Source organism: Cyclopterus lumpus, chromosome 3, assembly GCF_009769545.1.
Source record: "Cyclopterus lumpus isolate fCycLum1 chromosome 3, fCycLum1.pri, whole genome shotgun sequence".
NCBI lineage: Eukaryota > Metazoa > Chordata > Actinopteri > Perciformes > Cyclopteridae > Cyclopterus > Cyclopterus lumpus.
Genome location: NC_046968.1, coordinates 10,162,466 through 10,187,330, shown reverse-complemented (window position 1 = coordinate 10,187,330; position 24,865 = coordinate 10,162,466). Strand labels below are relative to the sequence as shown.

At 40.8% G+C, this 24,865-nt stretch overlaps 1 protein-coding gene across 5 annotated transcripts in view; it reads right to left on the bottom strand.

Moving 5' to 3' along the window:
* Window positions 1–24,865, bottom strand: part of LOC117747507 (protein diaphanous homolog 3-like) — a 137,139-nt gene that overhangs the window by 88,746 nt on the left and 23,528 nt on the right. For all 5 annotated transcript variants that reach the window (XM_034556831.1, XM_034556821.1, XM_034556794.1 and 2 more), the window contains 12 exons: window positions 23,330–23,404; window positions 23,071–23,140; window positions 20,390–20,526; window positions 19,618–19,723; window positions 17,138–17,248; window positions 16,505–16,623; window positions 16,169–16,285; window positions 12,346–12,464; window positions 12,195–12,259; window positions 11,189–11,293; window positions 9,222–9,539; window positions 6,910–7,024 (listed from right to left, as the gene is read on the bottom strand). In XM_034556831.1, the coding sequence (XP_034412722.1) occupies window positions 6,910–7,024; window positions 9,222–9,539; window positions 11,189–11,293; window positions 12,195–12,259; window positions 12,346–12,464; window positions 16,169–16,285; window positions 16,505–16,623; window positions 17,138–17,248; window positions 19,618–19,723; window positions 20,390–20,526; window positions 23,071–23,140; window positions 23,330–23,404 (1,457 nt within the window). The remainder of the gene's footprint in view (window positions 1–6,909; window positions 7,025–9,221; window positions 9,540–11,188; window positions 11,294–12,194; window positions 12,260–12,345; window positions 12,465–16,168; window positions 16,286–16,504; window positions 16,624–17,137; window positions 17,249–19,617; window positions 19,724–20,389; window positions 20,527–23,070; window positions 23,141–23,329; window positions 23,405–24,865) is intronic.

The window sequence follows — 24,865 nt, the reverse complement described above, 5'->3', positions numbered from 1 at the left end:
AATCGGCCTCGCTGGATTGAAACAGTGCAAGCAGTAGAAGCCATCACATTTGTTCAACAAAAAATGAGTGTAAGGTGAATTAAACCAATGCGGGGTTTTCACGCTGCACTTAGCCCCCAGGATAAGAATGCTTCCACACTGCCACTCCAAAGTGGGCGAACCCTGACAAGCCGAGGGCTCGTCGGTCATCCTTCTGGAGCGTAAACATCAGTCACGTGTCAGTCAACGGACATTTAACCCGCGGCTAGTTGAAGAGCCGCGTGAACCCTGGGTTAACGATGTGTGTGAAAGGGGGCTTCGTTATCCCAAGGTCAACTCTACGCCCAGGGCGAGGGATCGTTCTGGGAAGGCAGTGTGCAGCGTGAAACGCGTGAGTGCTTGTTCTCCATTTTGACAGATCAGTAAAATCAGGCTGAGGTCTCGTTTGTTTCCCCTGCATAGCCAGAGTAGTTTAAAACACTAAGAATGTAACTGCAATCTGGATTATAAAGGAAAATGTGCCCACTGTTTTGTCTATGTCCAATCAGTGTTGACGGTAAATGTAGTCAATTGAAGAATTTCATTCCTCAGTACATGCTTCATTGAGCAGGATTATTATCTGGACCTTTTATGTTACCGTTTTATAGTTAACTTATATCTTGTCTTTTACTGTATTAAAGCACTTTCTTTAATAAAACAAAATAGTGCAATTTTGTCTTGGGCATTTGATTCATTATATTTTTGGGAATACATTGTTGAAATCATATTCATCTCCCACTCTATATGGTGATGAAATGTGCAGAGATTGTAAAACACAGAATCAGTTGGAAAAAATCCAACCGATTCTGGCAAAAAAAGTTTCATAAGGTCCTACTTTAAGTATGGGAACTACCCAAACACGTACTTTAAATTGGGGAGAAAGGCAACTAACGGGTGAAAGTAAATAATACTAACCTTTGGTTTCTGTTCCAGAGCAAACATGACGGAAGATCATGCAGCCAAACAGAAGATGCAAGCATAGAAATAAGAAAAAAGCAAGAGGAGAAAGGGAGAGAAACAGACAGAGCAAACAAGAGGAAGAAGAAGAGCTGGTTAGTGATCTTTGAGGTAAGCATTATTTCAGACATGTTATTGTCCGCAGAGACAACAGAAAGCATTACAGCAAATATAAAAGCATTATTACAATCCAAAGAGAGCTATTGTATGCATTTACAGAAAAAAACACACAGTCCCATTGTTATGAAACTCTTCATAATAACGGACTCATCAAAAGCAGAAACCGAGTAGTCAGAAAGAATCACAGCATCTCGAGACGTGTTCGTTCATGGAAACCGTGTCATAATGTTCTGGCAGTGGTTTGAGTCACCAATGACATTAATAGTCAATGTCTCATATTCACATCAGGCACCACAGGTCGGAGCCTTAGTTTGCTCACCTAAATGGAATAGAATATGACCGATCCATTGCCTTCATTGCATGTATTACCATCCTGATTTCGCCCACGTACAGATCCGGTCTGATCCGGTTCTCCACATTCACGGCCGTAGCATAAGCGTCTGTGAATTGCACTTGTGATGTGTACAAAATGATTTGAACGGTTGGAGAAAGAAGCCTTAATAGTCACGAGTTCAAGCTCGAAACATATAAATCCATTTTCTCAGAGACTTTAAATTTGTCGATGCGTGTGGATATTTTCTATTAAAATAAAATTCTACTTTTTCTGCCTTTTTTTTCCAAAAGAAAGAAAATACAGATTCTTCAGTTTTTTCACAACATGGGTCAAAAGACAATTTGTCACAATGAAGTGCAATCGTGCTGCAGCGCGTGGCACGTTCTGGTCTCTCTCTTGAAGTCCCTTGATGAAGCCGTAAGAGGACGGATTCCTCTTCCTTACAGGCTCCACCCGCAATATACGAGACAGTTAGCGCAAAGGCTGCAATTAAAGCCTACGGATGTCAAGAGAACATATTAAAGCTTAGAATTCAAAGGCAGACATTGAAGCATCATTAGTATGCTTCATTTATAATCTGTGATTATTCATCACAATGAAACAACCCTCACTCATGGATCTAATGCTTAACTTGAGTTAACTCCCAACTATGTGTGTGTGTGTGTGTGTGTGTGTGTATGTACAGTGCATCCGGAAAGTATTCACAGCGCTTCACTTTTTCCACATTTTGTTATGTTACAGCCTTATTCCAAAATGGATTAAATCCATTATTTTCTTCAACATTCTACACACAACAACCCATAATGACAAAGTGAAAACTGTTTTTTGCAAATTTTTGCAAATCTATTAAAAATAAAGAACGAAAACACAACATGTACATAAGTATTCACAGCCTTTGCTCAATACTTTGTTGAAGCACCTTTGGCAGCAATTACAGCCTCCCAGTTTCTCCCATTCTTCTTTGCAGAACCTCTCAAGTTCCATCAGGTTGGATGGGGAGCGTCGGTGCACAGCCATTTTCAGATCTCTCCACAGATGTTCAATCGGGTTCAAGTCAGGGCTCTGGCTGGGCCACTCAAGGACATTCACAGAGTTGTCCCGAAGCCACTCCTTTGTTATCTTGGCTGTGTGCTTCAGGTCGTTGTTGGAAGATGAACCGTCGCCCCAGTCTGAGGTCCAGAGCGCTCTGGAGCATATTTTCATCCAGGATGTCTCTGTACATTGCTGCATTCATCTTTCCCTCAATCCTGACTAGTCTCCCAGTTCCTCCTGCTGAAAAACATCCCCACAGCATGATGCTGCCACCACCATGATTCACTGTAGGGATGGTATTGGCCAGGTGATGAGCACTGACTGGTTTCCTCCAGACATGACGCTTGGCATTCAGGCCAAAGAGTTCAATCTTTGTTTCATCAGACCAGAGAATTTTGTTTCTCATGGTCTGAGAGTCCTTCAGGTGCCTTTTTGCAAACTCCAGGCGAGCTGTCATGTGCTTTTTACAATCCAATCAACTGAATTTAGCACAAGTGGAGTCCAATCAAGTTGTAGAAACATCTCAAGGATGATCAGTGGAAACAGGATGCACCTGAGCTAAATTTTGAGTGTCATGGCAAAGGCTGTGAATACTTATGTACATGTTGTGTTTTCGTTCTTTTTTTTAATAGATTTGCAAAAAACTGTTTTCACTTTGTCATTATGGGTTGTTGTGTGTAGAATGTTGAGGGAAATAATTAATTTAATCCATTTTGGAATAAGGCTGTAACATAACAAAATGTGGAAAAAGTGAATCGCTGTGAATACTTTCCGGATGCACTGTGTGTGTGTGTGTGTGTGTATATATATATATATATATATATATATATATATATATATATATATATATATATATATATATATACATACATAGCACCATGCAATTCTTATGAAGCCATACCTTGTTCCTGTTTTGTGAGTAAACAAGGTCTTTTTTTTTTTTTTTGCGTCTTGTCACAATTCACCCATGTGTCTGTTATCTGAAAAGTGAGACATGGATATTGGCTGATACACACATTCATTGGAGGCATCAGGCTTTCAGCGTAGGTGACATTCACCCCTCGACTCATAGAGCTGTTGCCTTTGAATGGATGTGGAGGTCTTTGATGCTGAAGGCTGAGATTAATACAGCCCTGAGAGAAGGTGGTGGTGCACTTGAGCCTCCTGTGGCCAAAATGAGTATTACAAAAACAAACATTTGTTGGCACATGGCACAAAAATAATTCTTCACTATAAAATGTTTTCAATTCTTTCACCTGTTCTTCTGTCAAAAACACAAGAGAAAAAAATATGTATTATACTTAGAAAATGGTTTACCAGATACATTTTTCAGGGCTTCTACAAATGACTGATATCATTCCCTGCCTAAATATCTCAATACTGCTACTAAAACGATACTACAGCAATAATCAAAAATGTCAGGGAAAGTAATGGAATAATACATAAGAGAACATGGATTATTATTATTTTTTCATCTATTGATTTAAAAATGTAAAAATGTATCAATTACACAATATACATGGTATGCACTAACCTGATGAGCCGTTATGTGATCTCTTTGATATCACCTTTTAGACGGGCTTTAATTTGGCTTTTTTTGTGGGGGAAAGAGTGCCCCACCGGCACATCAGTAACAATTCAAGAAGAGAGTGCTAATTGTGAAATGCCTGGCAGTAGTAAGGTTGAATATTTAGTCTGTTAGATATATAATAGGACAAAAACTACCTCAATTTCAGTAGGACTATTTTTATATCCGACTGTTTCCGATGGACTTGAATTGCAACTTGCAGACTAAATCGATTGATCTGTCTCTGATTGATTCTGTCGGCAGGCCCAGTAATTAAAGGTTATTTTGGCCAAGTCAAGTCAATAATTTGCCCAAAATTCTGAGGAGACAAGACAAAATATAACCTTGCAAAGGAGTTTGACAGAGAAAAGATTACCTGAATAAATGTGTGATACTGTGAATTTTAAAAAAGAGGAAACGTCCACCTCGGCTAAAAACCCAATGGAATGCAATCTTAACACACATGCAAATACACACACACACACACACACACACACACACACACACACACACACAATGGATAAAGTCCATACTAGCGTGCTTCTTATTTTTTTAGCCTTTTTCAAATACAAAATTGGCTGTTGCTTTTCCTGTGCTTAAAGCCACTCTGGGTTCGCTCCATTAGCCTGAAGACATATCCTGAGAAACATTGCAGAGGAACGTCTTCTCACTGCGTCGGGCCTAATTGAAAGGTTCCACTGGTCTTTAGTGATTAGGAGAGGCCATTTGTATCAAAGGTTAGCAGCAAATGAGCAGAGACGTGAGAGACGAGCACAAAAAATCAACTCATATTATTCAGTATGGTCTTACTTAATTTTGTTCGCTCTGACCTGCTTGCTCAAAATTAAAAACACTCACTTACCGCAATTTACTCAGAGAGGAAATGTGTTGAAGTGGCTCTGACCCTTTGCCAAAAAACTAACTACGTACTCTGAATAGATGAGCAGAGGAGCCATAAAGGAAATTGCCGCTGTAACTATGTCTACTTAGTCAAAGAATAATGCGTTTCACGCCTCGAAATGCATTAATATAAATTCTGGTTGAATGTGTTGGTCTAGCCTTCTTTCAACACTTTTGAGTAAGAATAATGTTTGTTTTTTTTTCCTTTTTAAAATCACTGTATTTTTATTTAAATTCGATTAAGTCGAGGTCTGCCAGAGACACAAGGGTTGGTTCAAAGTCCCCATTCAAACTCAGCAGTTTGTGAACAGGATGGCGGGGATTCTCTCAGAGAACAACAGCAAGAGGCGCAAACAGAAATGAATATTTAATAAGAAAAACTGAGCGAATGCCATTTCATGCTGTGTACTTTTTTAAATGTTTAATGCTGATCCAGATGCCGCTGCTCTTAAGTGAGATGAAACATGATACTACATGGCTGAGTTAATAAGACGACAAGTGCACGCCACACGGCAACGGAAGCAGCTGGGTTCAGGAGTTAGGCCTCCACTGGGACGGGAGGACCCAAGGAGGACCACGACGTAGAGAACGGACTCAAACACTGAGAAACGTTTGATTTAGTCGAGTGTTTCATGCCGTTCCTGGCAAATCCCAAATGCATTACTCATGAGCAGCAACGAGCCTGGCAGCCGACATACCGCGGAGCGGCAGTTCTTTTCTGTGCCTCTCCATATGATGAAAAGTGTTTCATGATAACTGTAAAATAAAATGCAGTGTGAGAGAACCTGTGCTGGCTCTGGGACATTACCCTAACCGAGAAGTACTGTCTGCAGGAGGACATCCTTCCTTTGTACTCTCCAGAGAACACCTGCTTGACTGTTTGTCTACCTGCTTGCCATTTAGATTGCCTCCATTATTCAACACCTCAACGGTAGGGAACAAGGGGGTGTACTGGTTTGCAGTGCGAGGGGGGGGGGCATAGAGTTGTGACAGGTAGATAACACCTGGATGAATAATTCAAATTGGCATAAGCTAGCCGAGTCAGTGACAAGACAAGAAAGAAAACACAAGGCATGTGAATAAATCATCAGGGAAGGGACTAATAGACCACGCACAGGAGAGGACAAGACTGATAACATCTCATGCTACCTCCTGCTCCAGCTTTAATCAGCCCAACAACCTGGTACATGAATATTACACATCTTGCCAGCCATACTAATGCGTGAGGATGTAACTGTATGGTGTCTTATCATGCAGCATTACCACCAGGAATAGTCAAAATGGCCGCCAAAATCCAACACAGCATAGTAACCTCAGGGACTTTACCGAGGAGTGCTGACTGCTGGCAGATATGTCCCGTACGGAAGCTGCTAATAAAGGGGGGTGAGATAGGATGTGAGACCATCCACATGTAGTCAGTTCAGATAAAGTTAGACATTATTTTTCTATTTTAACGTATAATGGCCTGAATATCACTCGACGGAGTTAACCTAGCGCATAGGTTGAGATAACGTTGTGATAATCATAATATTAGTTTTGCTCCATATCCTGCACCAGTGACAGTATATAAAGTAAACTTTAAATGAAATAAGGAAACTGTAGCTAAATCAACATTCCAGTTCATTTAGCTCTATAAGACCTCCACGTACGCTTTAAACAGAAGAGGAAATTGCACCAAATCAAACTCACAAATAATAGTGCGGACTTCCGTCATGCATAGCTATCCCCCCTATCCATTCACTGAGCGTGATAAAAAGCAGTTTGTTTGCCAACAGTAGCCTTGAGGGTCGAAGCGAGCACTCTAGCACTTGTCTCTCGCATCCATTCCTTGTTTTACGGCTCCGGCTCAACCATGTTATTCCCGAGCAACACATTGAAAGTTGAAGCCAAAGTCGGGACAGGAAGACAAGATGTCAGAATATCAGAAAAAAAGTGTAATTGGGAACTAAATTAAATATAAAACATAAAGTGAGAGTCTGACCTGTTCTTTGTGAACTAAAAGTGAGAGCGACTCTGCCGAGTAATCCTGGTTTCGCGTATTGGTTCTCATCTGCCCGCACCCAGAAACAGCCCTCTGACATTTCCTGGGGACGAATCTGAAAACAAACACAGTTCAGCACATTTAGTCAATATAAATAATCACATAATTTGAAGCAGATATTAGTCACACATCAACGCCAATAAAAGACCAATCCATATATTGGCGAGCCAGTTCCCAAAGTAGGTGTATGTCCTGGTAATCTGCCAGTTAATAACTGGAATAGGAATGCCCCGATTGATCGAGAAGCTTAAATAAATACTGTTATTTGAAGATGTTTGCACAGCAATATTAGAGGGGGAATTATGACCTGTTTAACTTGTGTTAGAAACCTTTGACTTATAAAGCGGTTTGTGTGTATGTAACATCACAGTCACTGTGTGCGAGTCAGGAGCTCAGTAGCAACCTCCAGAAAGGAAACTTTAAAGAAAATAATAATAATTTCCTTTTCGAAAAGGGTGTTGCCCCGAGGGGAATTTAATGATTTTTTAAATATTTAATATAGGCTTTATACTGATTATTTCTGGGTGCAATCACTCAACTTCACATCATCAACCAATGCATGTAGTCCATCCATCCATCCATCCATCCATTATCACCCGCTTATCCATTATCAGGTCGCGGTGGCAGCAGGTTCAGCAGGCCGACCCAGGCCTCCCTCTCACCCGCAACACTTTCCAGCTCATTCTGGGGGATCCCGAGGCGTTCCAAGGCCAGCCGGGAGATATAATCCCTCCAGCGTGTCCTCGGTCTTCCCCGGGGCCTCCTACCAGTTGGACGTGCCCGGAAAACCTCTAATGGGAGGCGTCCAGGAGGCATCCTGACTAGATGCCCGAACCACCTCAGCTGACTCCTTTCGACACGAAGGAGCAGCGACTCGACTCCAAGCTCCCCCCTGATGTCCGAGCTCCTTACCCTATCTCTAAGGCTGAGCCCGGCCACCCTACGGAGGAAGCTCATTTCGGCCGCATGTAGTCTACAATGCAAATGTTTTGAACCTTTCGAGGCTCATCAATAATCATTCAATGTGTTGGTATTATTTAATGCATTCGTGCTACAACCTGGTGGACCAAAGTCGGGCTGAAATGCTTGTGAATATTGAACTTAAGGTTGTATCTGTTTGCACAGTGCTCATAAGAAAAGTGAAAAGCCAACAGTTTGCCACGGCTTCCTGTCTGTCAGAAACAGTGTCGTCACAGAACTCTAATCGCTAGTTTGTAGTCCCTACTCTGTAAAACCACTCAGCAAGAGTTGGAAGTTTGAAGTCTTATTACTGAAGAAGTTTCCGAACAGCTTGGTCCCAAACATAACCACATGTGGGGGCCTCATACAGCTGTGCCATAAGACAGGTCCTTCTCATGCCACTTTCAAATTGCAAGCATATGGTTTGGTTTGCCGAACACCTGTACCCCACATGTACATGCACATCTGAGATTAAATTATTAATCAAACCACAAACTAATATCACATGTGGTGAGAACCAATATTGCTCTGCAGAGAACAACATCTGCGGAGGTACCACTAAGGCTGCTCTGACAACAGCATCTGATCATCTGTTATTTTCAATTATTATTACTTGCTTGGCACAGAGTTAGGAAGTTGTTGTTTAATTCTTAGAGAAACATCTGTACTGTTCAGGTTCTGCCAACGAACATCAAGAACAAAAGGAAGACGGCGCGAAGGAAAGGGCCACTATAAATATCTGGCCTCAATTTTTAAGTTTCTTGTCCCAAACCTTATGTTCACCATGATCCAGCACAACGGGAAAACATCTCTAATCTCTCTTTATATTGTAGACCGCAGGTCCTTTCTCCCCGCTGCTGTCAGGCTACACAACAAGCTGAGCTCTCAGTAGGCCACAAACACTTCGAACACTTTGGACTTCGCACTGAACAGCACTTTAGCCCACCCACTGGTGCAATACTAATACGTTTAAGTACTTTTTAATTTTTTTATTTATTTTATACACTTTATTCTATTTCTACTCCGTCTGTATATATAATATTCTTCTTGTTTTTACTCTTTTATCTTATTTCTGTTATTATACTACCTGTTTTTTACTTATTACTGTGAGCAATGCTGCTGTAATCCTGTAATTTCCCCACTGAGAGACTAATAAAGGATTATTTTATCTCTTATCTTATCTTATTGTGTTGAGTTTGAGTTGTTGATTGTTTTTTAGTTATTGGTACATTAGACTGCATTGCATAAAAATGGCCTCGGTAAAAGATGAGAAAGTGCTTGCAGTGTTTCACCTTGGACCAGTTGAGGCGCTTCATGGCGGTCTCAGGCTTGAAGTCCTTCTTCGGCCTGAGGCCATAAGGCAGCACATGGTGAGTGGGGGAGCCCAGACCACCACCAAACCCTAGAGGGGGTGGAGGGGGGGCACCAAAGGGAGGAGGAGGCCCTCCGGGTGGCGGAGGTGGCGCAAGACAACCAGGTAAAGGTGGTGGGGGAGGGGGAGCGGGCATGCCAGGTGGGGGAGAAGGAGGTGGAGGCCCAGACAGGAGCGCTGAGGAAGATGATGCTTGTACGACATGGGCGGAGGACAGAACCACAGGTACAGCTCCAAACTGGAAAGGTAGGGAGAGAACATGATGTCTACTTAGAGACTCCTCTTCAAACTGGAAAGAGAAACACAAAATAACACAGACGCACTCTCCCACATTACATGAATGTAACAAGGACGTAATGCAATTGTTTCAAGTCTAATGGTGTAATTATTTTTATAGAATCAACATTCTATTTACCTTGATTACTTTCATTTCCTGATTGAATTACAACTTTCTTTTAATTAATAAAACCCAAATGAAGAAGCACTATTGAGTTATCCTGGAGCTAGGCACTTGAATACTTTTTTTTTTAACCATGATCACCAAATCTCAATTACCAAATCCAAGATTATTATAAAATACTGACTGTGTAGCTGAAGCATAATATGCTGTAGCTCCAGAGAACTCCACTGACATTTCCAAAAACTATTAAAAACACATTATGGCGTCATACTGTGGCAATGGTGATGAGACTTGTTGCTGAAATTAAGTCATTCTTGATTTTGGTCTCTTAAGGGGGTTCATTCAGAATATAAAGACAGCACAACGTCAGCTGGTTAGCTGGTTGCTGGTGTTCAGCAGCAAGAAATAACACGTGTTATTTCTCTTGTCTTATTTCTCTTGATGATGGGAATTCACATTTCAAACAAGAAAAAAAAGGTAAGCAGACTAAATACAGCATCTGCCAAGTGTGACTACACAATAGGCTTTCCGCTTTAATACCACTGTGCTCCGGATAGCGGAGGCGTGGTCTCTCAACCGTCGTGCAGAGGCTGAATGCTCCAAAACGATCAGGATTCTTGTCCAGAACCTTCCCACAATGATTAGTTTTTCTTGTTTTAGATTTTTCTTTTTGTCAAGCTAAAAATCAAATGTTATAACTGCGGCTACAAAGTTCCGTAAATTGTATCATACAGAGCAAATGGCTTATTGATCCATGTGGCGGTTTCAGATTAAAGACGCACACTAAAAGGTCAGCCCCGGGCCTTTACTCCGCCACGAGCCTCGAGAGGGAAGAACTCCTTCGCTGATTTAACAAGCGTGCGAGTATATGTGTGACGGTGAGAGTTAGACTGACACAGATGGACAAAGGCAGCGAGACAGAGTGTGTGTTTGTGTGTGTGTGTCTGTGTGCGTGTGCGTGTGCGTGTGTGTGTGTGTGTGCGTGTGCCAGTATTTGCTAAATGTACCACCACAATTCGAACCAAGGTACGATTGAGTATTCATTCTGTTTGCTCACTCAAATTGAAAGATTATCGGGGGAAAATAAAAAAGGAGGTTCTCCTCTGCTCTCAGAGCGTGTAGTTATCTTGCAGCGCCAGAACATGGGAGCAACTCTGCGAGCCAGGGGGCTTTGAAGAGGGATGTCAGAATAAATAAATTTTAGAACAATTTCCTCTCGTGAGATGAAGATCATAGATTCAGAAATGGCCAACACAGGGACTGGTCAATGTTCTTATTAGACTTAGTGTCAGCTAGTCAGTAGAACCTCCACCTCAACCCAAACTGCAGGCTCCAGCGGAAAAAAAAGAAGAAAGTCTCACAAAAAAGTTGAATTGCAACATGCCCCATTTAAATGGGGTTGGTTGAGTAATCCAATCCAATCTCACATCTCACAGAATGAACACAATGCACGAAAGAGGACACTGAACACAACACAGGTCATTTACCTGGGATCTGAAGGCCTGCAGCTCTGCTTGGAGTTCAGATATTTTTTCATCACACTTAACCAGCTGAGCTTGCGCCTGCTGTCTACTTAGAAACTCCTCTTCAAACTGGAAAGAGAAACACACATCCAAATGACACAGACCAGTGCATGAATGTAACAATGATGTAATATAAGCGCTATTCGTTGTAAGCGTTTCAAGTCTAATGGTGTAATTAATTTATAGAATCAACATTCGTTATATTGGGCTATATAAAATAAGGATCTACGACCTGCTGCTTCAATTAATCCCAGCAGCCAATCCATTTGACCTCACACATTTCACAAGCATGTGTGTGTGTGTTCGAAATACTCGTTGTAGTAAGATACATTTACAAACATAAAAAGATAAACCTTAATATAATAGCTCGGAGTGTAGGACACATTAAAACATACACAAGAAGAAAACGTGTGTGTGTGTGTGTATATATATATATATATATATATATATATATATATATATATATATATATATATATATATATATATATATATATATATATATATATATATATATATATATATATATATCACTGTTCTCAAACTGATACATCTAGAGCATATGTGCAATTGTTATCGACAAGAAATAACCTTTTTATTTAGCTTTTAACTCTCCTTGGTTGTACAATTTTAAAGTAAGCAGTCTGATTATTATTTTATAACCAGTAATACTCACTTTCAAAAGACCTATTTTTTTTCTCTGGTTTTTTGGGAAAGAATCAAAGAGCATTTGAAGCGTGTTGAAAAGTGTTGACTGCTAATGCTACTGCTATGATCTCATTATTGTTTACCAACACAAGCCCCCAGGAATCACCCGTGCCATGTTTACCCCAAAGTGTTAATGTTTTGTTATCTAAAAAGATATTATTTTATGGAACAAATTAGAATAAATGCCTTAGCGGGCTCTGTTTTGGCCGGATGAAGTGGATTTGTTGGGGATTAAAATCAAAGTTGTTTTTGTCAATACTTGCCTTCTGCTCCAGTTCTGAAGCTCTTTGTTCGTACTCATCAGTTCGAGCTTTATCTATGCACACCTCTGAAAACAAAAAGCAGAGTGAAAATCATTTACGTTTCATTAAAATACCTGTAATGTACATAAACTGCCAGAAGTGTGGGACTTGCCTAAGAGGTGGCCGAAGTCCACATCTAGGCGCTTGCGGTAACTGAAGTCTGGGTCAGTGCCGCTACGGTGCAGCACGATTTGAGACACACACTCCTCGATGATCTTAAAGTACTGGGGCCTGAGAGTCCGGACAAGTGAGACAAGAGAGTCAACAGGAGACCAGAAGAAAAAGACACGGGGGGGGGGATACATTGTATTTGATTTGATTCAATTGTTTTAATCAGTCATGTGTATGCATTTGAGCAAGAGCTGTTATCTAGACAGAGTGAAGCGTGAGAGAAAATGAAATATCTGAAGGAGAAGCAGGGTTAGTGAGAAAATGTGGCGCATACCATCAACTTCTCCACAAATACATATGAGATATCAGAGATTCTTCGCATAACAGGGGGCTGCAAGCAGGGGCGACCCACCATCATGGTGCCTTAGCGAGTCAAATAAAAAGCCCCATGTTTGCACAACAGATGCGATTCGAAACCAGTTGACAATACAGCATCACAATACATGTAACCTGCTCCAACAACACAATTAACGATGTCGACATGAGAATCGGGTCTATAGAGAATTATTACACATCTCTCTCTCTGACACCAAAGGCCACCACACAACGATGGCAGGTTAAAAGATAGCAAAAGAAAGGAAAACATAATAATGATGAGGGATGAACAGTGACAGAAGAACAGAGACCGCGTTCCCTGTAAACACATATACAGCATGTATTCTATAAATAAATATGGAGAATGAAACATTTTCAGTTGATGTTTCTTTGCCTTTGTTTTCCCTGAATGTAAGGCTGCATTGATGATGAATGAGAAGGCTAACGGTCTTGATTCTTGGCCCTATAATATGGTAAACGCGATGCTACATAAGTTAAGGGTCTTTTGGTTTCTTTAAAACGACTTAAAACTTTCATTTATAACTCTCACCTCAATATAAGAACCGTGAACAATGGCATTGAACAATAGGGAATGCACACCGACCGATTACCAGGTGCTGAGTAATTGCGGTTAAATTGTTTCAAATGACTCTGTCGAAGGCGATGATCACAGAATAACCGCGGGCAGGCCACAATCGGAGAGAGGAGATAGTAAAATGCAACAGCTGACATGCAAGGCTGGGTTACACGGCGCTGTAAAGGGGGAAATGTCCGTTTGATCTGCTCATTATCTCACTACAATGTCGCCGAGAGTCCAAATCCCTTCCACACATCATTAACACATCGTACTTTGAGACTGAGAAACATCGATAATCAGGGACAATGCTTTCCACCCCCTCCGAACAAAAATGAGACTGGATCTGATATATGTACGTATGTATATAGTATGAATACCATGTCTATGATTTAGAAGGTGAACTGATGGAATTATGTTCTGAATGAAGATGGAAACACTGCCAATCAAATGACATGAGGCATGTTGTCAGTCAAACTGCTGCTGTTCCTTTCATCACTGTGAATTTGAGAGCCCTGTGTGAAAAGGGACTTTCTTTTTGCTTGAAATCAGAGATCACTCCACCAGGAGAGATGCCGTGCATGAAAAAGGATCACATGAGATTTGACAACTTATGTGCCAATGCTGAAAATCAATGATATCAAGGGAACGGAACTGCCGGAGGAAAACTTGAAAATGTATTCTAAAAATAAATACTTGAAGCCAACCAAAGGAGAGTCTGACGAGAATGGAGGTGAAAATATGCAATCATCCATGGCATTAACCGACGCATTGGACAAGCAACACATTCTTAATAATATCTAGCACATACAGTGAACAATAATGGGTTTGCCTTTAGGATAACCACGTCCTTATAAAGAAAAAACAACTTTTGTTGCCAACATTAGTCCCGATACTTCCAATAATCAAATAGAAATGCTGTTGTGTGTTGTCTCAATGTAAATGGTCTGTACTTGTGCTTTTCTAATCTTCTGACCACTCAAAGTGCTTTAACACTTCATGACATCATTCACCCATTCGCACACTGATGGGAGGAGCTAATAAGCCACCTGCTCATCACGACTAACTAACATTCACACAACGTAGGCACAGCTATGGGAGCAATTCTGGGGTTAAGTGTCTTGCCCAAGGACACATTGAAATGGGCTAGCGGAGCCGGAGATCAAACCGCCGATCCTCTGATTGAAGGACAACCCTGCTCACCACTGAGCCACAGTCACCCTAGCAAGTGTATCTGCAGAACCATCTCTGCACTATAAAAAGGCACTGAATGCCACTGGCCACCTCATCATGAAGACCAAAAGAAAGCTTGCTTTCATGACAACTGTAGCAATTATTTTTAATGATATGATCTTTTTATCTTAATAGTCACTGAGGCCGTAAAAGAGTTGCCGTCACAATTACCAAAGCCCAAAGAGTTCCATTTCATTGTGGTATAACCCTGTGAAGTTAAGTCACATACTTGAATAAGCACAAAAGAGTTAGGACTCGTGCTTTCAAGAGAAAAGGCTTTTACCAGTTTAGAGCAAGAGAGAGAAGCGAATGGTACCCTCAACTCTGGTGGCATCCTGGACCGGCTTCCACACAGTGAGAAAACTCTAAGAAACGCTTACAGGGTGGATGTGCTATCATAAACAGGAAACGTAACCTATAATCCCACAAACTATGAAATGCTTCCCGACCCTGGAAGTGTCTCCGGGTTCGAGGGCTCTGTAAGGTAAGGGGTAAGCTTCCTGGGCATGCCAACGTTAGTAGCTTAGGTTAGAGCAGACAGACACACAGTTAAATTCATCCCTCAACCTTTTTGCTCATGGAAAAAAAAAGACACCACTCTCTGAAGTCTTCATTCAGTATACCGAGTGTTGCTTTCAATAGAGCAAATATTAAAACTGACAGAACTGCCATGCCTAGTTACAGTTGCTCGAATTTATTGGACATTATTATTTGATTTTCAGTAGAGGGGATTAGAGAATGGTCAATTGACTATTGTTTAAGCAGCAGATTCCGATGACAAATCATAATATTGAATTATCGGCAATAAAGCACGAATAATATAAAGTACAACTGTGACTGTAATCTATGTGGTCCAGCTGGTTATCTGCCGGAAGATTACGAAACAAAGGATGTGTAGTCTAGATATGCCATGGTTAATTAGAACTGGACTGACCTGGAGGGAAACGTGTTTGTGTGCGTGCGACAATGTTCTTATGCCGTTATTCATGCTTGCAAAATAGATAGTAGCAATGCTGGCAGCCATAACACCGATGTTAACATTTCCTAATAATTTCAGATGGAGAAAACAAAAATCAGCCCACAGCCAGAGCAGAGTGTCAGACAGCTCGCTCAGGTGTTGATTTTGGGTGGGAGAAGAAAAAAAAACTAGAGCTCCATCTTTTGATCAAGCCAAGGTTTAACACACACCCTGCTGCAAGAGAACTGGCAGGAATTAAGCCTTTGAAAAGTACCATTAATAGGAGATGAGAAATACTCAGGAGCCATGGCTGCTGTAGATTGACTAGAGATGAAAGAGACACCATTCTCTTTGTTAGCCAATGTCATTGAGTTGGGGTTTAAGGCGTGAGACCCCCACGAATCATAAGCTCTTCATCAGTGCACATCATTACCAGTGTTCAAAAGATGCTGAGACCTTTGCTCGCGTGTGTGCATTCGGCTAACATGAGAGATTAAAACTCGGTCATCCTTTTCCACACATGGACCATACGTTACATTACTGTACACTTCAGAGCAGAGCATAAAGAAAAATAATACAGAAAGGGGAGAAGACGATTGAGAAGTGAATAAAAGAGAACGCATGCTCCATTACACTTTAGATAATTCATGTTCTGTGAGTCTTGTGTGTGCTGCTGATTTTTACCTGACCAAGTAGTCGTTGCGTATGAGCATCAGGTGCTGCAGTATGGAGAGGAAATAGGGCTCCGCACTGCTGTCCTTCACCATACTCTGCACAATACTGAACACATCCCCCACATCGGTGCAGAGAGTCAAGGACTTTTGGGCAAACACTGCATTTCACATTTAAAAATGAAGAAGCTACTGAAATTAATATAAAAGTAACAACATTTTATCTTTTTTTGGGAACAACTGACCCCAGCTGGATGCCAGAAGGGTTTACATGTCAGCCACATTTACAAGAAACAGACACTGCATTAGAACTCCGTGGTGCACGTGTTGGTAATAATGACAAGGATATTCCAGCTCGCTCTTGATGTCCTCCAGCCTGTGAGAGAACTCCATCATGTCCTCTTCTCGGTGCTCCTCAAACACCTTTAGCTGAATGTCAAGGCCCTCATTCCTGATGGTGGTCAGTTTCTGCCGATAGATTAAGGCGGGAAAAAGATGAAAAAAAAGGTAAAACGCATAAAAAATTTAAAAAAAGAGATTGGAATAAAGCAAAAATAAATCAGAGATCCCCTCTGACGTTGGCACCAAAAGGGGAAGCATCAAGTACAAGTGACGACAAGGAGCTCATTCTAAACAGTATTACTAATCATGATAAACCGGTGTAAGGACCTGCTCCTCGCTTTAATTTATTTTGTTGTCTTGGCAGCTCCAGTAACAATGTTTACAGATAAATATGTTAGGTAGAAGGCATAAAAGCCAGTAAGAAGATTATTAGCCAAGGCACTAGAAACCTTATTGGATTGTGGGTGCTGGCACAGACAGAGGACGTGCAAACTCTCCTCTGTGTTTCATAAATTATTTGCTGGAGCAAATCTACAATATTCCACTGAAGTGGACAACTCATTTAAATATTAATACAAGGTGGGTGTGAGTTTATATTGGCAGTGTGTGTGTGTGTGTGTGTGTGTGCGCGTGCGCTTACCGGCAATATCTCTTTCAGGCCACAGCGCATGAATTCATTTCTGATGTGCAGCCTGAAGTCCAGCTCATCAGGGGATGTTACTAGTGCATTGATGAGCTGCATGCAGGCCACCTGCAACATGAAGGGTACACAGAACAGACAGAGAGAGATAATGAGAGAGAGCAGAGGGAGAACCAGAGAAAGAGATGACTGACTTCTTCTTCCAGAAGTTGATGAAAAGCATGCCGGCATGCATTCAAAATGAGTTATGTCCTTGGAAGCAGAGGACCATAACTAATGCATGTCTATTTTCTTCAGCCACCAACCAGGGGGTGCTGATTTTAATATTAATGCAGCAACTGCAGTCCCATACACACAAAACTAACTGTCAATTTAAGGGCAAACTCGCTCTTTTGGAAGCAGTTTTTCACTCCTCTATGAGCTTGGTTTACTGCTCAGGGACCGGCGCATCCTGTGACTCTTCAACTAGCCGGGCAAAAATCAATTATTGATCAGTAACGCAATCCACTCATGTGTGAAAACAGGGTGTGGCTATGCTAAAGCCAAGGAAGGGTATTCAGATGTTTTCAGCTTCATTGTAAATTTGATTATGCACGTTATTCTTTTGTCATGGCACTCAAGTTCAGTTATTACCAGTCTTCAAAGTAGAATTTGAATATTATAATTGGTATGCATCGGTAGCATTACAAAGTGTCACAAAACCATCTTCTTGACATGTCCCTGGGGTGCAATGGCCGTCGAGAAAACAATCCCACTGTTATATTTAAAGATGGTAACAAATATTTGAATGATTGCCTAAAGTCCAAATACCCTTTGGTTCCAGTGTACACACGTGCATTCAATATTAAATCAATACGCAGAGAGTTGACCCTTACTGGAAACACTTAATCAATAACAAGAGACAAAGGGGGGGGCAAGAAAGATCCCAGCAATACTTTCCATCATTTTCCATGAATAGAACAATATAGAGGCAACAGTATGAGAGTATTCCAAGTCTGTAATTCGCTTCCAGCCCATCATACATTTCAGTCATTCATATCCGCATATTCAGTCATCACAGATATGTAAAGACACTCGGACTTTAAGAAAGAATTCTGGCATCTTTCACTGAAAGGGTCCGTTTACACTTTCTGTATAATATGTGTTTTCCCGGAGCCAGAGGCTGCCAGTCAGAGGAGGCTGTGTATAAATGTAGTCCAGTAGGACAGCGAGCCTTTGGCCACACAGTATCATGGTCAGGATAACAGTAGCTGGGCTTTAATAATGCACAAGGCTAAAATGAAACTGTGCTGTGTATTAGGAAGTGGAAAGTAATAACAAAGCATCAAATCCTTCCCTCACTATTTTCCTCCTCCGTTGCTTCCACCCTCTTAGCGCGTCCCTACGGCTTTGCACCTGTCAAAGGTAGTTACAGCAAACTGAAAGAAAATGCTACGGATATTTGCTTCAGGTTGGCAAAAACAAGGTACCATCATTCATTCCAGTTTAACATTGGCCATTGCACGAGTATAGAAAACAACCAAAGGAGCAAATGGTCACGTATTTTAGACTTTTTTGCTCATCTGCTGAATATGTGTGTGTGTTATTGGATGAATGAGCACTCTCTTCCCATCCCTCAGCTACCAATTAAAAATGCAGACAACATACTTTAATCATGAATTACATTATTGTGACATAAACCGATGCCGTCCCGGTTTAAAGCAGCCCAAGTGCAACATCTCAAGAGTACGTATCAGCAGAGAGATGATACGTGTGGACAATTATGTCCACAGAGAGAGAGGGATTACATGTGAAGGGAGTGCGTCCGATGAATAAATGGAAAATGGAAAATGGACATGGACGGGGAAAAGATTTGTCAAACCATAAGGTGGATTAAGAGGGGGACTCGGAGTTTACAATATATTAATTTATCGGCACGAGAAAGGAAAAGCTTCTTTGTCCATAGATTAGAGAAATCTGTGTTTGTTTCATTGTTAACTCTTGTTATTGTTGCGTCATTGTGTTTTTCCTTAGCTGTTGTTTTAGTGTTGATTTGACTGCACAATGATATGATTCCTCGTTCTCCAGTACGTACTGTAGTTTGTAATGCAACTGGAAAATCTTCATCTCAATTGAGCAACTAATACCACAAGTATTGTGTTCATTACTGCAAATAGAAAAAATCAGATGAAACGGTTCGAACCTCAAGTTGGACACTTGAGGTTCGATACATAAACCAATCCCTCCGAAAACAATGAACAAACACAAGCCACTCAACATACAGGAAGTTTGATAACAATAATAATAGGTACAATGATAGTCTCTATACAGGTGCTTCAATGATTATAACAAAGACTATCAAGATTAAAGATTGTGTGACTAGACCGTTGAGCACGGAGCGGTTGTGATATGTTGAGATAGTCATCACATATTTCATCCCAGAGATATGAGGGAAACGACCAGGTGTCAAAAGCTGTACAGTTCATGTACTTTGCACTTACTTGTAATTGAACCGAACGATCTCGTAGTCCCTGGACAATGGGACTGAACCGCTCCATCGCTCGCCACTCGCCTGCTGTGGTGATTGCTTCAAGGACCTTTTCCAAACTAAAATGAAAACATGAAATGCATGAGAACACCTTTGTAAAAAAAAAAAAAAGCCATACATTAAAGGGATTTAGACCGTGAGCTCTGTCCTTTTCCACTGCGCTCAAGGTTCCTTTATTGGCAATTTGATGCAAATGTTTGGGCTTTTTCTCGGGGATTTCACCACCTTCACGGTGAAACGGAACTTATGACTGGAGTAGGATCGTGATGAAAATCAAAACGGATCAAAGTTATATTGATCAATAATTAACTCAACTTTTGTACAACTGGACATACTAGTCTAACTTAAAAATGCATACTGTACTATATATATATTGTTTTTATTTTTTTGTTCCTATCCAACATGACACTGCAGCCACGTTTAATCTCTCAACCTATTTTCAGCATTTTTTTTTCCAGGCACTCACAAGCTATAGGCCTTCTTGCCACTTATTCCAAATATTTAACTCATACATTGTGTCAGTTCAGCCTTTCGCTGAGTGTTGGTTGTTTTGTGCTTCACCTCCTCTATTAGAGGCCCTGCAAAACCCTTTGATTTTAATTGATAATGACTAATAAATGGCAGTTATCAACCCAGTCTCACGATTGCTAAAGAATAAAATGTCGTCTTTCAAAAATGACAAAAGACATGGATATGTTGACAGAATGAATGAAGGCAGAGCATACGTGTTCTCTTCGCCCACAATGCAGATGGCTGACAGCAGCTTCATCACGTCAGTCATCATGGCAGACTGGGAGGGATCAATGGCTCTTGCCAGTAACGAGAGACTCTTCTCCTCCCCCAGGATTCGATCCAAGCCATACTGCAGTAAACACAAATACAAAACATGATTACCCAGATATGCTGTGATTCTCCCCCATTTGCAACAACAAGAGGACAATGTGCTGTGAAACAGTGACACCCAAATTGTATTACCTTAGGAACACAACATGTATTCAAAAATCTAAATATATTAACCTTCAGTCCGAATTAAGTTTGAATGATCAAATGTTTGGCCAAAGTTAGACTGAAGGTTAACTTTTGTTTCTTTTTTTTCTTATTCAGAGGTTGACAGATGATTGACCACCCTTATTAGTAATTACTGCTGAACAATGAGAACACACGTCCATTCATTGCTTGTGGTTAAATTCATTTTTTGGGGGGGGAAATTAAAATGTCCGGGACAAATAATGAGTTACACTTAATTCACCCTTTGTATTGGAATTAATTTGGCCTTTCTTTTACCAAGGAAAGCATCAAAAAGTGATGTGTTTCCTCTCTTTTGAAAAACGATTGCAAAGTGCTTCTGTTGACCCGACACCAAACATTACTGGGCACTCAAATCTAATTTCCGGTCTGCCTGTTTGATGTGGGCTTTATACATTTGAAAAGGCAGTCAGCGACGCAAGTTGTGTACTATTCAAATGTGTCCTAGTATCTGAGCAGTTATGTTAGTTTGCTTACTTTTTTAGAAATATTATTACTTTTCTGTCACATTTCTGTTATGTCCGTCATGGTACATCCCCCTATATTTAGCTTTGCTTCATGCATTAAACTGTTCAAATAATTGATGGCTTCACAAAACATACTTCATGACCAGAGCACAGTAATTAAACGGTGTACTTTTTGCGCTGAAGAAGCCAGTTGTTGCTAAATCTCCAGAAATAAAAGAAAGATTAACTGTGACAGCCATCTGTCAGTGCTAAGCGTATATAGAAGATAAAGAGTGTAAACAACGAGCAACATTGTAGTCTGTGGGTCGCAATAAAATTCAAATTCAGAGTTGTATACTGTGTACTAATCTATATTAGATAATTGGTTTCCTTGATACTGTGAAGTTGTTCAAAGGGCACTTTCACAGGGTGGTAACTTTTAACATTGGTGACAGACAATAGGAAATATGCAACTGTGTGACTTCACGCGGAAGAAGAAGAAGAAGAAGGAGAAGAAGAAGGAGAAGGAGGAGAAGAAGGAGAAGGAGAGAAAAAAAGGTTGCACTGACAGCTGGCAGAGAACACCTGTCTTCTTGGCATTGTGGGTACTTCCCATCCCAAGATTCCTCTCTAGCCAGGGAAAGGTCTGGGCTGACAGAGAGGCCTCCGGGTAAATGCTGGCGTCTGGCGCCTGTTGAGACGCAGGATTACACGAGACCTTACAGCACACTTTGTGCCAAAGCGCCTGTATTTCTGTCTCCGTTGGGTTTTAGCGCCATGTGGCAAGATCTTAATTTTTTTCAATTTCCAGAGCAACTGTGGACTATCAGCAAACAAGGAGGAAAAAGCGGAAGCTTTGTGAAATAAAGACACTTCAATGGAACATATTTTCAAGCACATGTCCTTTAAAACCTGGGCGGTAGTTTCTTAATGTAGTTCTCTATTGTCCACGGCTCCTATAAAAAGGAGTCGCAGGAACTAAACTCACACACTAAATCCATAACCAAAAGTCTATTTTGCCTTTCCAAGGAAACTGAAGATCTGTTAAGGCAAATAGACTGCTCTGTTTGAGATGCAATATTCACACACACACACACAACACAGAAACAGAGACACACTGTTGTGTGATGTATGGTTACTGATGTGTTGTCTAGTACATTACCACATAGAATCTGCAAATAAAGTTGTTTTCTCACTTCTCTTTCTTTTCACCAACACTCTCTTAGTCACACACTCTCTCTGTTAAGTGAGGACTTTTTGGAAAGTTCACTTCAAGGAAACTTGGATCTGTGCAAATATGTCACACAGCATCATCCAGATTGCATCAGGACATTAGTAGAACTCCCCCCAATTGGCTCCATAGTGTTGTGCAGCTACTCTTCTTCTCCACTGGTCATAAACCCGTTGTAATTGAAATCCCAGGTGCCTAATTTGGTAATTGCATGAAAACACCAGATGTTGACGTGGATGGGATTAAAATTCTCAACTCAAAATACAAAAAGTTATTTCAGATAGATTTTTTTCCCCGAAGGGTAAAAGGACAAAACTGAATAACAATGAATGTAGGAATAGTACACATTTGGTGGGCGAACACCCGCCACCACAGCTGCCCCTTTAATGAGCCTATGAGAATTCATCAAACTGCAAGCACTCCCAGATAAACTTAATGTGGGCTATGATGTCCACAGACACAAATAACCATTGAAAAACAATACAAACTAAATCTTTAAATTAACAGAAAATAATATTCCTCCATACCCGTTTTCTTTCAACAAAACAAAATGCTAGTAAAGAATGACACCCCTAGTGTTTGGAGAATAAAAGCATTCATCTAAGGTTTAACAAACTACGCAACTTACCATTCTACCAAAATGAAGAAACAGTATCACATGGGTCTGCTGACAATAAACAAAAAATAAATCTATTGTCATTACCTTATTGTTCATGATGGCTTTGAGACACTGGACAACTTTGTGTTGATTCTTTTTGTCAAGCTTCTCTTGCCTGGGGACAAAAGAGAGTAATGAGGAGCAGTCGGCCTCTAAAGTAAAGCATGAAGACTCCAAACTCTATGCAGGGGTGTTGGAAATGAGTGAACATTGTCAGAAACAGATACAGGACTCTGAAACAAGAATTGAGAGTGAGATAGGTGAGTCTGCACACGAATACACGTGAGTGAGGGTGCAAACGTACGGTTTCTTGAACAGCAACCTCTCCAAAACGTCCAGCAGCAGTCCGAGACCCTCGTGCCCAAAGCTCTGCACCCAACTGAAATAACAAACATCAAATCGATATCATAACACGGTAAAACTGACAACTGATAGCAACACTTCCATACTCATCAGCCACTGTGGAAAGTTTTAAGGGAGAAAAATACGAGTAGAAATCTGTACTTTGTGCTGAGGAGAAAGCAGCAGAAGCAAACTTCTGCACTGATATATATTAGACATCGGGAAACGGCAAATGGAAAGCACATTCAGACACAGTTCGATCTAGAATTATCTATACAAGTCGTGTAGTCTGACCCAATACTGCAATTTTGAGGATGATATGCATATCAATATTTGAGGATTTACTTGATTAAAAACAAACATCTTTGGAGAGGATTCCATAGCTTTGACCGAGATACATACTGAGCAGGACATTTTACAGTTGAAAAACATTTGTCCAGTGTCGTTTGTACGAGGATAGAAAAACACTTATATCAACACAATGCTGTTAAAGGCCTTGATACAGTGGCATTCATCAAAATATTAATTCATCAAAAAATGAAACATGGCCAAAACAAAAAATCACAATGCAGTGTAAGGAGTTTGGGGGCCGGAGGGAGATGGAGGTTGCACTAATATGACGCAAGTGACATTTGTGAGACGTATCATTCTCAAGGAGGTTAAGCAAGTTCACACCGCTCCATAAAATATGCTATCGGAGGATTGCATTTTCCCGACTGCGCCGTCTGTGTGAAAGTTGATTTAAGACACATTTTATGGAGAAGGTGCCTTTGATGGATCCCAGGGACTGCTGCCTGTAAATAAAGAAGTGCTAGCTAAAGCTTGGGACAAACACAATATACAGGTGTATTTTCCTCGTAGAAAGGCACATTTCTTTCCAGTGAAGGAGACATAGTTTGAAGAAGGCAATGCCGTCTACAAAGACAACTCAACTAATTCCTATTTGACATTAGTGCTGGTGAAAATATTACACAATAGTCAGTGTATTAACGACAGGAAAAAGTCAGCATGACCCAATTTTGGCGAAGAATACACGGAAGCGAGGTAAAATACAGCTGTGGACGTGGGCAGCAGCTAAATGTATGCTAGCTACTCTAAGAGGAAAAAAAGTGTGATTTTCATTTTGGAGTTAACTTACCCTTTAAGCTTCTTCTTTAACAATTTAGTCTGGTTAGGCTAATTGTCCAACTCTGGTCTTGGCTACTAAGATCTCTCTGGAGCCACGTGTTGTGAGAGAGCCGTTAGAAGTTAACTCAGAAAATAGGGCATTCATTACATAAACCAAACAGTTCCTTTACTCTTCCCGGTTCTGATTTACAATTATTTCTAAATCTGTACTGTAGATGAAGGAACGAGGGTGCGTGCGTGTGTGTTTTTGCCTTATGAAAACTATTCACATTTTGAGATTTGATGGATACAATCAAAACAGAATGGCAATCAAGATAAAAAAGAAAACAGTGTTACTATTTCTCATCACTGAGAAATCAAAATGCTGGAG